This window comes from Carassius gibelio, chromosome B22, assembly GCF_023724105.1.
Source record: "Carassius gibelio isolate Cgi1373 ecotype wild population from Czech Republic chromosome B22, carGib1.2-hapl.c, whole genome shotgun sequence".
Taxonomy (NCBI): Eukaryota; Metazoa; Chordata; class Actinopteri; order Cypriniformes; family Cyprinidae; genus Carassius; species Carassius gibelio.
Window position 1 is genome coordinate 38,167,846 of NC_068417.1, and position 16,005 is coordinate 38,183,850.

General features: G+C 38.0%; 1 protein-coding gene across 1 annotated transcript; it reads left to right on the forward strand.

Annotated features, from left to right (window-relative positions):
• The first annotated feature begins 516 nt into the window (after positions 1–516).
• Positions 517–15,872, forward strand: LOC127988553 (AP-3 complex subunit delta-1). Its single transcript, XM_052591333.1, has 21 exons — positions 517–842; positions 5,757–5,852; positions 5,947–6,027; positions 7,014–7,094; positions 7,273–7,380; positions 7,464–7,593; positions 8,758–8,897; positions 8,976–9,049; positions 9,158–9,207; positions 9,301–9,350; positions 10,205–10,253; positions 11,511–11,656; positions 11,755–11,903; positions 12,542–12,772; positions 12,845–13,076; positions 13,963–14,108; positions 14,181–14,322; positions 14,402–14,473; positions 15,216–15,288; positions 15,407–15,603; positions 15,687–15,872. Exons 1-21 carry the CDS (start codon positions 747–749, stop codon positions 15,855–15,857), a joined length of 2,514 nt encoding a protein of 837 aa, XP_052447293.1. The 5' UTR covers positions 517–746; the 3' UTR covers positions 15,858–15,872.
• The last annotated feature ends 133 nt before the right edge of the window (positions 15,873–16,005 follow it).

The window sequence follows — 16,005 nt, forward strand, 5'->3', positions numbered from 1 at the left end:
CTGCTTTTTACGGTACACACACACACACACACACACACACACACATATATATATATATATATATATATATATATATATATATATAATGTATGTATATAGGAATAATTGTCATTTCAATAACGTGAGTTAAGCAAATTATCAGATCAGGATTATTGGCTTTTCTAGTTATTCTTATATATAAAATACTGATATTATACGATAAACGCATAGATTAGCGACGCGTAAACAATCATCTGGTGTTGCGATGTAGACCGCTTTATTAACCAATGCATTTTATTAAAAGAATAAATTATAATAAAAGACAGTAAGAGGGAATCTCCGTGACAAATGCATCCATAAGTACATTAAATGAGCAAATACGAAGTTTTTATTTTTTTATTCAGAAAATATTTAGTTAGAAAACACTCCATGATTCAACATAATATCTAAAGAAAGTAAGGTTTAGTTCATTAGAAGTTTTTATTTATGCAATGTGAAACGAATCTGTGAAGCGTCACGCAGGGATGCGTCGCGTGCGTCGCGTCGCAGTGTGGCTGGGTTTGTCAGTCAGGTGATCGGTTCGCCATTTTTGTCAGCCATTTCCTGCACTGGTCCGCTGCAGATCAGCGCTTACTGAAGGAGCGAGAGCCGTCCTGTGCAGGCCGCTGTTCGGGACTGAATGAGAGACTAGCGCTCCAGCGGGCCGGCCAGTACTCACAGAAAGCCCGTGTTTCGGTTCGGTCCGGTAGGACAGGAGGGAGATCATCATGGCTCTGAAGATCGTGAAGGGAAGCATCGATCGGATGTTCGATAAAAACCTGCAGGATTTAGTACGTGGCATCAGGAACCATAAGGAAGATGAGGTGAGGCACTCTATCCCTTTATTTCCATTTAACGTTACTCGACTCTGCCTCAGAGTCGGATGTTTTTGTACATTAAACGCAGCTGGTATAAATGAATTAAGCTGATCTCGTGTCAGTGGTCTCAAATCACCTGATTTCAGGTGAGCTAACCCGATATAACCTGCCTAGATAACAACCAATTGTTTTTTACACAATAACATATAATTTCAGTGTTTTTAAGTGTTTGTGTGGCAGGTGACAGCTGTTTGTGTTGTAAGAACAGTCGGTCATCGTTTTGTTTATCATGAGGACAGTTAGCATCGCTAACGGTTAAGACACTTAACGTTATATAAATGCTCTCTGCAAAGATTTGATCCCGTCCTGTTTTTGATACAAATCAACCGTGTAATTATAAATGTTATAAACAGACTGGGTGTGCTAAAGAACAGATGTCAATTCATAATTGCTGGGCTCACTTATGTGTGTCATGAGATTTGGCCGTGTCTTAACAACTAGTGAGCTGCCTGTCTAGACAGCATTTTCTGGGCATGTCCGAACGCTCGTGTGATGTTCGATTCGAAGATTCGAACGCGCATGATGACGCAAGCGACGCTCGGAAATGTTTTTTTCGAATGTTCGAATACTGCGATGTTGACAGATGTTCGATTCGACTGTTCGACCGCACCGGTAACACCAATAAATATGTATTTCAAACGTTCCAGTGCTCCTGCAATGGTAAAATAACCGATTATTTATATAAAACACAAAATACTCAAGCGAACATTTAACTTGCATTAGTTTGAAACATTCTGATGTGCTTATGATGCTCAGTTCGGGTATTCAAATATGTTTAAATGAATCAGTGATGTCTAAAAGGTTCGAACATTCATATAAATCCCAAAAACGTTATTTAAAATTTATGAAGAGGCATTAAAATTTTTCAGAAATGTTTAATTCGAATGCTTGAATGCAGTCATGATGCCGACAGATTTGAGTGTTCGAATGCATCTGTGATGCCAATAAATGTTCAATTCTAAACATTTGATGTTGTGGTGTACTTATGATGCCCAAAAATGTTTGATTCAGATGTTCGAACTGGTTTATAACGCTGAATTTAGACATCTCTGTGAGACTCCCTTAAAGAGTTATTTAGTAAAATTTTGGCAGAAAAAGTTGTAGAATTGTTTTTTATCAGATGTTAATGTTAAAAATCTTGTGTAATATAGCTTGCGTTTGTTTGTTTGCTAGTTTTCATTGTATTTTATACACTTGCATTTGGCCGTTAAAAAATAGCCTTGGATGCTGATACGGCATTAAATAAATATACTACTATTACTAGACATTTTTGTGATGGACAGAAATGTTGCCTAGGTAGAAAGCTAAGAAGTTACGGACACAGTAAAATCACAACTGTCAGCTCGAACACCGCATCAGGGATGAGAATCGCTGGTTTCTTGTGATGTACGTTTTGATGAATGAAATGTGGAATCAATTGTAGGCCTCAGGCTGCCTGGTTACCTATAATGACAAAGCTGAATTTTCTGCTCCAATGTGCCCCGTCCTCGCCCCTCCCTTTGAAAAAGCATACAAGATTAGCATTTATAATCACAAATAGGGTTTCCCCACTTTTATGGCATCACAATACTGTTCCCTTTTTAGGAGATTCATATTGGTTTTCGTCACCGGTTTGCCTTTCTAGCAGACAGCAGGTCAGTAATTTACATGTTATTTAATGCAATAAACCTTCCGAACACTGATGTCAGGTGTTTGTGATGTGCCATAGCCAGTGAACGTGTCAGTTTGACGCAGGGTGGACCTTCCTGGATGACCCGCTTTGTCCGATGTGGCCTTGAGTCTGTGGCAAAAAAAACCAGCACCATGATCCCATCTACAAAAAAATCTCTCTTTATATTGGCTGTTGAACTATTCATGCTCATTTCCACTATTTTTACATTTAGCTTACTTTAAGTTCATCTTTAAAAATACTAATAATTTATTAACAAATCCTAAAATGAATCATTTTAAAAAGTTTTGGTGGCCAAATTCACTTAGAACATTTAAAAGGATTAATGTATTTATCTTTATTTATTTTTGAATTGGTATAGAATTTTTCTATTTGCCATTTATACATCAGAGATAATATGAAAAGCATTATCGGTTTATCGGTGTTGGACAATGTAAATAACTGTGCCGGTTTGGACATTATTAACTAAAATATGAATTATTAAAACAGTGTTAATTCCAATAAACCTGAAATGTAAGTATTAGTTGCAAAAGATATAGAAATGTTGGCTTTGGAACTAGTGTAACAGAACACTAGAACTGATAAAGAAAAAGAAATTGTTTTATTTTTGAAAAGCAAACAATTACAAAAAATCTGAAAGTATATCTAAAAAAACTTAAATAGTATTTAAATATTACTAAAATCTACATATCAATAACGACATTTTCTGCACTACTTTTATAATCGAGTACTAGTTGGCAGCTCTACTTTGTAAACGCAAAGTTGAATCCAGGTGTTTGGTTTTGCAGAAGTACTTGGCTTCTCATTACAGTGACTTCACACTACAATCTTGATTCAGATCTTGTCTGGTTTTGCTCTGCTTGGTCGCCGTCTTTCTTTATAGTTAAAAATCAAACTGAGTTTAAGTCGCACAAACTCATACTTCCTTTATTCTCTGCTTTAACGTTCCCGTGGTTCTGGTCTCCTGGCCGGTTTAATCTGCAAACATCTGGAGTCAGGTATCAGCCAGGCTTGGTCAATGTAACCTGTGCCGGTGGACCTAGATATGGTGTCTGTCACCTGGCCAACAGCGCACAGTGCTGTGAAATATTCATGGGCTCCTGAATGAACCGTCGGACCGTGCTCTGTTCGCTCTCTGCCAGTGGTTTCGTGTTAGACCTCTATATTTGTTTCCACAAGAGGTGGGTGTACTTCTCCAAAGCACTGGCTAGGGCTCAAAACTAGTGAGCTTCCTACCTAAACGCTATTTCTGGACATCGTAGTTGAATTTAAAACCTACAATTTTGGAGTTGAAGCATTTTGGTGCATTGTAGATGCTTAATTTTTCAGTTGTCAATTGTTTTCTGGTTAGTTTTTGTAAAGGAGGGAATGAAGGTTGTTCTCCAGACTGTGCTCTCTTGTTTGCTTGGGAAGGACATTGAGTTCATCTTCATACTTCAGTGACGGTTTGCTGAGCTCGTCAAATCCAACTCTTGGCTAACTGACAAATATTTCAGTCGCAGCAATGGGCTGAAATGACCCATAATGCACCATTCATTGGAGCTGAATGAGGACTGGACAAGAACATCTTTTGGAGAACAATCTATTCCCACATGTTCCATTCTTACAGGGATGAAATTACCCACAATGCATCATTCGTGACGATTTGACGACTGGTTTACCTCTGGAGTTTCATTTTTAACATTAATGCATCAAACCTGAAGACCCATTTTTTGATTCGGTCTCTTTGGGTGGGAGTTACCCATAATGCATCAATCGTAAGAACTACATGAAGAAAACCTTCTGGAGAATCTTTGTTTATCCCATGTTTTCAATCTCACTGGGTAGAAGTTCTAGGCCTAATACACCATTTAAGATAATTTTGTAAAGCTGGGAAAAGAACCTTATAGAAACCCTATAGAAAAATGGGGTTAAACTCTCCCATAATGCTTCATTCACAAGGGTTTTTCCAGGGATGTGGGCTGAAAAATCTTCTGGAGAACCTATATTTTTGTATCTACTAGGTTGAAATCACCCATAATGCTCAATCTCACTGGGTGAAAATGACCCACAATACATCAAAAACCTTCTGAAGAACTTTTGTTCAGCTTGTGTTCTCATCTCTCTGGGCTTAAATTACCTATAATGGGTCACAAGGAGTTTGTAAAGATGTTCCTGAAAAATCTTTTTAGAACAATAGTTAACCACATATTTACACTTTTTACCCCAGTAAAGACGTCTTGCTCTGCGTCTCTGTGCCCATGGAACGCTTCTCTAACCCCTTCACATGTTGTGGCATTGCTCTGGTTGTCTCATGACTAAAGACACATGACCAGCACACTCGCCCGTACAACAGCACTCTGTGTGTCTCTGAGATGCAGAAAGAGTGTGTGTGTGTGTACGCTGGGTGTTTTTAATGAATTTATTTTTAAATCACAATGTAATGATGACTCTGGCCTTGAGCGATTGTGGTTTATCAGCACTTTTAGTCAGAGACGCGTCATGCCTGTTCAAAGTGCCCCCTCAGATTTCTGTAATAATATTTTGACAAAAATACTGTGTAATTAAAAAAATGCAAGAATTATAAAATTGTCGTTTATCAGCCCTTATGTTGCTTAAAAACCCTTTTCTTTTTTTCTCACTGCAAAACACGCCATAATAATTTGGTACTATTGTGGTTTAAGTACTATTTTGAATATTTTTTTCTATTTTCGTTTCATTTTATTAAAAGTTTTAGTGATTTTCTTATGGGTATTTTTTTTTTACATTTTTATAAATATGTCTATAGTTTGTTATTTTAGTACATAGTTACACTAAATGAACATTATCAACTAAAAATGAGTTTTAGAATATTATATAAAATAATTTTGTTTTATTTTATTTTACTGTGATTTCAGTCCTTTGTGCTGCTGGCCTCCATTCACTTTAGTTATATGGAAAAGAGCAGCTTGAACAATTGTGCTAAATATCTTCTTTTCTTTTTTTTTGCGAGTAAAAAAAAAAAACGGGTTTGTAACTGCAAGGATGATGTCATTTCGGTGAACTATCATTATTCCGATGAAGTAGATATACTTTCTGTTAGAAATATGGTAAAGCACACTCTGTTAAAGTTCAGTTAAGTTCAGGTAGATGCTGCTGGCAACAGGAAGCTAAACCATCTTTTTGTATTTTTGTCTCACTCTTTCTAACAATACTTCTTGTTCGTTCTACAGGCCAAGTACATCTCCACGTGCATCGATGAGATCAAACAAGAACTCAAACAGGACAACATCGCTGTTAAAGCCAATGCAGTCTGCAAGCTCACCTATGTAAGAGCGTCTGTTGCTTGTGTCCTTTCTGATCTGCTTCATAATGCTTTGAGCTCAAGCCGTCACTGATTCTTTTGTGTTCTCCTCCTAACAGTTGCAGATGCTTGGCTATGATGTCAGTTGGGCTGCGTTTAACATCGTGGAGGTGATGAGCTCTTCCAAATTCACATTCAAGGTGAGAGGTGACGTGGAAAATAATATTAGTCACAGTCAGACCAGATCCAGAGGTTTTTCCACAACATTTTTATTATTTATATGCTATTTTAGTATTATTTAGGACCTGATAGCAAAGTTATGTTTATATTTTAAGTCTGTAATATTAGTATTGTATTTTTTATTTCCAATTATTACACTGACTGAGAACCGCTTTCGTTAGTTTTATATATATATATATATATATATATATATATATATATATATATATATATATATATATATATATATATATATATTAATTTTTATTATTATTATTTTTTTTACTTTTAATATTTAACTAAATTTTAGCTTTACTTCTTTCTACTGCAACACTGGTTCACATGACTCATTGCATTTTAATTTAAGTCATAGAAATGTATATATTTTTTTTTTTACATATTTCTGGTAAGACTTAATTAGGCGTGTAATGATTAACCGTGAGCCGGTTGAAAATCAATTCAAATATGTGACGATTCAAATCGGTTGAGATGCCAAACGATTCAATTAGAAGTATAAGTTTATATGAATGCATGTCTGAGGGGAACTTGCTCTCTTTAGAAAAGTTTAGATGGTATTTTTTTCTTTTCATCTTGTTTCTGTATAATGCATATTAAAGTTCATAAGTGCAGCGCTGCTTTGTTTACAGCACAAACCAAGAAAATACTTTAAGCGCCATCTGCTGGCAGAGAGTGAATCTGTCTCTCATTCAGCTTGTCTGCTGTTTGTTTCATGCAGATATTTTTATGTATAGTTTCACAAAACTGAAGTCAAACCATTCTGAAAAAGGTCAATCAAAAACTACTCTTTTTGCATGTATGCAGCATCTTTGTTTGGGTCATGATTAAAATGTAGTGGTTGTGTAGTGGTTTTAAATGGAAAGAGCACAGACAAAGCCATATTTTTGTTTATATGAAGATATTTATTTTATTTGGGTTCATAAATGTCTCTTTCGTCTCTTGTTTTCAGCGAATTGGCTACCTTGCAGCATCGCAATGCTTTCACGAGGGGACTGATGTCATCATGCTGACGACCAATCAGATCCGCAAGGTGCGTTTTGAGCTTCCCGTTCACCCCTGTTTGTTTTGATTATGCTGGTTGCCATCACTGAGATACCATTATTGTTTTTAGTTTAATTAGTACATCAGGTTAAACGAAATTAAGATGAGAAACTGCCTTAACAACTTGCTGAAATATAAAAAAATTATATCTCTCAATCGCTCAACAGGATCTCAGTAGTCCCAACCAGTATGACACTGGCGTGGCTCTGACTGGCCTTTCCTGCTTCGTGACCCCTGACCTTGCTCGTGACCTGGCCAATGACATCATGACTCTGGTAAATCCATTTACAGTGTTTACTTCAGGCAAATATTGACGTTGAGCAGACATTCATTCAGTCTCAACCTTCATCCATCTCAGATGTCCCACACTAAGCCGTACATTCGCAAGAAGGCGGTGCTGATCATGTACAAAGTGTTCCTGAAGTACCCTGAGTCCCTTCGTCCTGCCTTCCCACGCCTCAAAGAGAAGCTGGAGGACCCAGATCCTGGTACGGATGCTGAAACATATCTCGCTAAACGTTAGGGCTGGGTATTGATTCAGATGTCCCGATTCAATTCAATTCCAGTTCGCAATATCTCAATTCCATTTGACTCCATTCTTGATTCTTTTTTTTTTTTAGATTACAATCAGTGAATATAGTTTTAATACAAATGCTTTTGATATATATATATATATATATATATATATATATATATATATATATATAACAGCAAGCATAAATTTTCAAATGGTGAATTAAAAAAAATGGAAAATTAAGAGCCACAGGCCTGTATTTTAAATCTATTTTTTATGTAAGGTTTTTAGACAATAAAATGGCCCTATAAACTGTAAAAAAAGGCATAAAGCATTAAGTGAAAATTACACCCTTTTATTTTTTGTCAAACAAAGTGCGGCACTAGAGGTTTACTGTTAAAATTAAAAATAAAGATTTATTAATATTTATTAGTAGTGGTAGTAGTAGCTTTATCATAACATTAAGTCTTAAGACTGCTAAATAGTATTACATTTCTGACACAGTTTATTCATGTTAACCCAAACCTTTATTTTGACGGGTTGCATTGAGGAATTTGCAGCTGCTGTGTATGTGATATGACGGTAGTTTTCTCCAATTAAATGGTAAAATGCTAATGAAGTGACTCTCCGAGCAGCTGGCGATGACATTAGTGTGTTCATATCATCATATAGTGAGATGACAGAGGCTGAAAACACATTGCGCTTTTAGTATATGTGTGATTAACAAAACAGTGCATCTGCGCCATTTAGTCATCAATTGCAGAAATCATGGCGCCTTATGCGTGACGTCAGATGCTTCCGCAGATTTAAAGTATTCCTATAGAATTACACCTGAGCATTGCATATCAAGCATATTTGTTTTAGGTTCTTGTCAACAGTACCTCTGCTGGATTTCCGTTTTAACATTGCGCAAGGTAAATAAGAGGATGACATCTAGTGGAGAAGACTTAATAATAAGATTCACATCAATCAGATCTTGTATCGAATGTTTGCTGAAATAAATACCTGAAACGATCAATTTGCGGCTTTTTCAGACCTTCAGATTAATCTAAAAATAGGTTTTTGTTTTGTGCCCAGCCCTACTAAACGGTAATATTTCAGGCTTCCACTTGAACTGTTTCAATTATGTGTTTCCCAGGTGTCCAGTCAGCAGCTGTGAATGTCATCTGTGAACTGGCCAGAAGAAATCCCAAGAACTACCTTTCCTTGGCACCCCTGTTCTTCAAACTCATGACCTCCTCCACCAACAACTGGGTTCTCATCAAGATCATTAAACTGGTGAGATATGTGTTGGGTTGGAAAAGGAAGTGATTCTCCTCTTTTGTCAGTTTCTTTAATGAACTTTCCCTGTCTTAGTTTGGTGCTCTCACACCGTTGGAGCCTCGTTTGGGAAAGAAGTTGATTGAGCCCCTAACAAATCTCATCCACAGGTAACAGTGATACTAAAACGCTCCACAGCGCTCAAGTTGGCCAAAAATACTACAATTAAATATAATATTTCTTTATGTTCTTGTCCTTCCTCTTATTTGCTCTTTCAGTACCTCGGCCATGTCGCTTCTCTATGAATGTGTCAACACGGTCATAGCAGGTCAGTATTTGGTGCCGTGACCCGGTGTTGTACTAGAGCACCCACTTCTTAAAATAGTTATTGATGTCGGTTCTCTCTCCCGTTTCACCTCAGTGTTGATCTCGCTGTCCTCTGGGATGCCCAATCACAGTGCTAGCATACAGGTGGGCCATTGTCGAATCACTGATTTATATTCAATATTAAAGTGGACCCTTTCCATGCCAGTTTGATTTAAACGTTATATTTGCATTTTTAGTCTGTTAATTCATAATTAAGCTTTGTTGATACATTTCTAGAGTGGTTTCTTTACGTTACATTGATACTTCAGGTCCTTGGATGAAAATAGTTTTGTTTTATCTTTGTGTCCGTCCATTCATATGATTTCAATTAAATGAAATAAAGAAGCAGGTTATCTAAAGCACAAACATATAAAATATTGAAATTGTAGTTATGTGAACTCGGTTAATATTAGATATGTTGGGCCAATGCCTGAAGTTTTTTAATATAGTTTATAAAATACTTAAAAGAATACATATAAATGTATACAATTTAATACATTTTAAATGCAAGTTATTTAATATTGTTTATTATTTATTGTCTTTTCCTATATTTTCCTACAGTTCATTTATTAGTCTAACATGCAGAAATATAATTGTTGTTGTTATTTTATTTAGTAAATATTGGACATGTTGAGCCAGTAATATTCTAATATTTAATTTGAGCAATTATCATAACTAAAAGTCACTTACGGTAAAACCATCTGCTAAATTAATGAATAAGTTAATAGGTCTGACTTATGTAAATTCTCTAGAGATCAGCATTTAGCCATCAGTCAACCACTGTTTATGTCTCTTACCTAATGTTTTAAAACTGAATCCGTGGCTCTCAAACAAGTACTTGACCCGTGTTAAGTTGGCTTCCTCTTTGACCATTGATGTAAGATGGTGTGGAAAGGTTTTAAACCGGGTTATAATGGCTTTTGTCTCTTCTGTTTTCCATTTCTATCTCCTGTCCGCAGCTCTGTGTGCAGAAACTGCGAATCCTGATTGAAGACTCGGACCAGAACTGTGAGCCTTCTGTCAATGCCTGCAGTGTGTCATTCTCTCATTGTCTGTGTGTTTCTGAGCCCCACCTCTGGCCCTGTAGATGATAGATCTCCATCCCGGATAACTCGAAGACACCTCCGTACTACAATAGGGAGTTGGCGAGAGTCAATCCTATCTTTATAGCCTGAGGAACTGGAAAAGGTTCCTCCAAAAATCAAACGCATTTCAAGACATATGCATCAAGTAATCTGAATTATCTTGCAGGAGTTCGAGTTATCAGAGTCCCAGTCAAGCTGGCTGTAGACTAGCTCTGTGAATCCTGGACTGCCTTGTTTTGTTCCTCAAAGTTCCCTCATAGGACCGTTTGATATTTACTTCCAGCTGAATGTTTTGGCATTCTGTCAATCCTGAAGCCCCATGTGTTCCTTAAATAGATCAGTGTATTTGTACATTTTGTTTTTGCATCAACAAAGCTAGACCCTGCGCTGTCCTAATTGCCCAAGACCACAGAAATGTGGCTCCAATTGTCATGCATCTATATTTAGTCTATCAAATTTTGTGTTCATTTAAACCATCAGCTGCATTAAATCAAATATGCGTTTAATTTTTACAAATCTGGCAGAGTAAAACAAAGCAAAAAGTCCAATTGTGTTCATGTGGGGGTGTGTGTTTGTTGTCTTTGTCTTTGTGTTTTCCCATTGTCTTTGTGTGTGTGTGTGTGTGTGTGTGTTTTTTCTCCATGTATATTTATGTATGCAGATTTTTCAGTAATAAGAAATTAGTCATTTTAGATTTTAAAGGCTTTAAATTCAGCAGATTTTAAAGTCGGCACGAAATGGAAGTTGACATTGTTTATACAGTATATCACTTGTTTTGACCTAATAATTGTAAAACAGTGTCTCTTGTAAAATGCCAGGCGTCTCTTGGGTGAGTTATGCACGATTTCTCCAATAATTTTGTCCATTCAGACTCAGAATTGTCTGCAAGCTCACGTTCAGATTTGCCTCCATCCAATCAACTACCAATGGATAGAACCAAGTGCCAATTTTCGGGGGGGAAAACCAATATTTCTTTTCTTTTTCATAATCCATTTCATTCAGATGTACTTCGCAATACAGACAGAAATATATGTTGCTACTTCCGTTGCATGCCGACTTGTCTAAATAGAAGAACTGAACTAAAACGTTATTTAGCATTAATACAATATAGCTAAAGTTAGCAAACAGGGAGACTACGCTTCAATGCAAGAGTCGCTTAGATGCTGTGATTTTCTTCCAGTGAAGTACTTGGGTCTTCTGGCCATGTCCAAGATCTTAAAGACGCACCCCAAGTCTGTGCAGTCGCACAAGGACCTGATCCTGCAGTGTTTGGACGACAAAGATGAGTCGATCCGACTGAGAGCTCTGGATCTGCTCTATGGCATGGTGTGTACAACATTTAAACATTCCTCTGAAGTCTTGAAGTTGTGAGGAGCTCAAATATATGAGGTTACTAAAACGTGGTGGAAAATGCGCTCAACTAGGTTTCGAAGAAGAACCTGATGGAGATCGTGAAGAAGCTCATGCTCCATGTGGACAAAGCGGAAGGCACCACTTACCGAGATGAGCTGCTCACCAAGATCATCGACATCTGCAGCCAGAGCAACTACCAGTATATCACCAACTTTGAGTGGTAAGACTCAACATCAGGAATGTATGCCCTTAGGGGCTGTTCACATAGAATTTCTGTCGATTTTCTATGTAAAACATGTGAGTGCAATGGTCAAAGACATCCATCTGGTTCATCTTGAGCATTTTCATGTATGACAGCTCAAGATAAAATAAATTTATGCTTGAAAAGAAAAAAAAATAGTCATAAGAACTTTAGTTTTTCCCCCATTGCACCATCTTGCATTTTTAAAATGTAAAAACACGTTTTGTGTGAACCACCACTTAGGAGTAGTTTTCCCATTCTACTGTCCTCCTTTTTTAATGCAGAAACACATACTGTGTGACCAGCCCTTAAACATAGTTTTTTCCTGTTTCAGTGCCATGTGTCTCCTGTTTTTAAATGCGAAAACGTGTTGTGTGAACTAACCCTTAAATATACTCCCAAGACTTGCAGTTTTTTCTCATTCCACTCTCCTGCATCTCACATTTTTTAATGAAAAATAGAATTCTGTGTAAATCAGCTCTTATACGTAGTTGCAAGACCTTTTGTGTTTTCCCCATTCCACTGTCATGCATCTTGCATTTTTAAATGCAACTTTGTGAACCGTCTCTAAAACACAGTTTTAGCAGTTACAATTTTACATAATCTCTTTCTTCCAGGTACATCAGTATCCTGGTCGAACTGACTCGTCTGGAGGGCACAAGGCACGGCCACCTAATCGCCTCTCAGATGCTGGACGTCGCCATCCGAGTCAAAGCCATCCGAGGCTTCGCCGTGGCTCAGATGGCCACTTTGCTGGACAATGCACACCTGCTGACTGGTAACACGCAGCGCAACGGGATCTGCGAGGTTCTCTACGCCGCCGCGTGGATCTGCGGCGAGTTCTCAGAGTACGTGATGACGATCTGGAAAGTTTCAAGGTTCAACCATATAACCGCGTGCTAACAGCTTATTCCTCACAGGCATCTGGAAGACCCAATGCAGACACTCGAGGCCATGCTGAGACCCAAAGTGGCCACCCTGCCCGGTCACATCCAGGCGGTGTATGTACAAAATGCGGCTAAGCTGTTTGCGACGGTGCTGCAGAAGCACGAAGGCGAGACAGACAGCCAGGCTGCGCAAGAGACCAGCCAGCTGCTCATAGACAGACTGCCGCTGTTCGTCCAGAGTGCCAACCTGGAAGTGCAGGAGAGGGTGAGGCGAAGCTTTATTCTGACATCTCGTCCCTTACGAAAATTAACCATGGTTTTAGTAAAAAAAAAAAAAACATTGTTACTATAGTGAAAACATGGTTTACCAGAACCTCATATTAACCACGGCTACACTGACCATATTTTAACCATGCTATTTGTGGTAAAACTGTGGTTGTACAAATGTTAATAAAAAAGGCCAAAAAAGCATAGTTACAACACTTTTACTATAGAAAAACCATGGTTAATTTTTTTTGGAAGGGGTGAGCTGGCAGTTTTTTGGCATCATAGGAAGACTCCTAGAATGAAGGCTATTCCAGACACTAGGCCACAAAATTATTTGAAATGAAATGGAAATTAAATTCTAAATTCCAAAATCTCAAAATCCTTCACGACATGAAAGAAAAACTCTCCTGATACTTCTGTTTCATTGCGACTTTGAATGTCCCGTTTTTGGCCAAATCTACGATGGCGTCACACAAGTATCCTTCTAGTGTGTCGTGACAATCAAAAATGCTAGCGCTGCAAGCTAGCGATGTGCTAAAATGCTAGTTGACTGGTTTTAGCTGATCAAAAGACCAACTAATTCCATCTTAAACTCACTAAGACCAGCAAACCTTACAGTGGGGTCTGGTATGGTCTGTTGAGTCTTTGAGACCAGATAAAGAAGTGGTCAAAAGCCCAAAAAACCAGACTGTTGACCACTGACCAGCTATGACAAGGCTAGAGAACCAGCTAAAACCAGCCAACTCTGTCTGACTTCATTAACTTAGCAGTATGCTAATGTCAATCTTTTTCCATAAGTTGGGTTTTGAATAATATGATTTATTAGGCTTTGAAACAGACACACACACTCAATCAGACGGTGTTAACCATGATGTTCCCCTCAGGCATCCTGCATCCTCCAGCTGGTGAAGTACATCCAGAAGCTGCAGCAGAAGAACGTGGAGGTGGCCGAGGAAGTAACGGCTCTCTTCGCCGGCGAACTCAATCCTGTGGCCCCCAAGGCCCAGAAGAAAGTGCCTATACCTGAAGGGTGAGTCATTTATTGACTATCTCAAGAGTATCAATAGAAATATATGTTTTAGCTGTTGTTTTCCCCCTCTAGTCTGGATCTCGACGCCTGGATCAATGAGCCTCCGTCAGAGAGCGAGTCTGAGGATGAGAAGCCCAAAGCTGTGTTCGCTAAAGAAGAACCCAAGCATTACAGATCAAGAAACACTGAGGTTGATGAGAAAGAGTTGGCCAGGGTAAGTCCGTGCTGTCCTTCAGACCTTCAGAAAATGTGAAAATACAGTCATCTTAATGCACCTGTCCGATTTTACACAGAGGAGGGAAGTCAGGAAGCAGGAACAGGCCAACAACCCATTCTACATCAAGGCATCACCATCATCTCAGAAGGTACTCAGTCGAATGATCACATAATCCTAAAGCCGAAATTAGTGATGACTGCTTTCGAAACAGCATTTACTAATCTTTTGTTTGATTAGAAGTTCTAAACTTGTATCATATGTTATTCAGTTCAGCAACCTTGGTTTTGCGTAGTTATTTAAGAAATTGGCTACAATTTATTGAAATTAATGAACACAAATCTACATAAACATAACTTGTGGTGTACTGCAGGGATCGGTCTTAGGTCCCAAATTGTTTATAATCTGTATCAATGTTAATGGCATGTGTAGAGTATAAGATATACCAACATTTATTTTTATTTGTTGATACAAATGTTTTCCGTTCCAGGGACAATTTACATAGGCTTTTGGGCATGATAACCACAGAAATTAATACATTAAAAAATGTCATTACATATGAGCAAAACAGAGATCATTTGGAAAATGTATTTTTTTTTTTTTGTCGTCGTTAGAAGGAATAGTTAACATAAAAATTTAAACGGAGTTTGTTTCCTCATCTGAACAGATTTAGAGAAATTTAGCATTATGCACTTGCACATCAATGGATCCTCTGCAGTGAATGGGTGCCGTCAGAATGAGAGTCCAAACAGCTGATAAAACATCATAATAATCAATTCAAAACCGTGAACCATTTTATAAAACAAATGCTTCTAATGATTCAGATCTTTGAAAAACGAAGTTTCTCCCAAAACTACTTCTCTAAGTTCACTAGAACATGTCTGCAATTGCAGGTGTACGACGCGCCAGGTGTAGAACACATTCCGGTGGTGCAGATCGACCTTAGTGTGCCTCTCAAAGTCCCAGGTGAGCAAATCTACCCATCCCTAACATCTTATCCACATCGAATAAAAACTGCTTCATCTTCATATAGAATAAAACACACTTATTACTATTAGAACTTACTGTCTTTTGTTTGGTCCAGGGATGCCCATGTCCGACCAGTACCTGAAGCTGGAGGAAGAGCGCCAGCAGAAGGAGAAGGCGGAGAGGAAGAAGAAGGAAAAGAAGAAAAAGCGTGAGAAGCGAGGAAAAGGGAGGAAGGCGGATTCGGGTCCCGAGAGCGAGGAAGACATCACGCCCGCTCAACATGTGGACATAGTCACAGAGGAGATGCCAGAGGTGGGAAGCTGTTATTTCAGAAGTACTTAAAATTGTTCTCCATAAAACCATAAAGAATAATGTTGGTGTGTCTTGGTTCCCAGAATGCCTTACCAAGTGACGATGACGATAAGGATCCTAACGACCCTCATAGAGCTCTAGACATCGATCTGGACAAGTATGTACCACATTGTCACCACCTACAGTGCATACATGTGCTACATATAGTGATGTGCAGAAATGAATTTTTTAGCAAAACTGAAATTTATGTTTAAGTCTCTTTATTCTAACAAGTTTAAACCAGTTGATGTTCTGCAGCAATAATCCACAATGTTTTTCCAATTAGCCAATGACTGAATCTGGTATTTAGTTTCAGTATTTAAATATATGGAAATGTAACTCTCTTATGCTCATGAAGTGTTG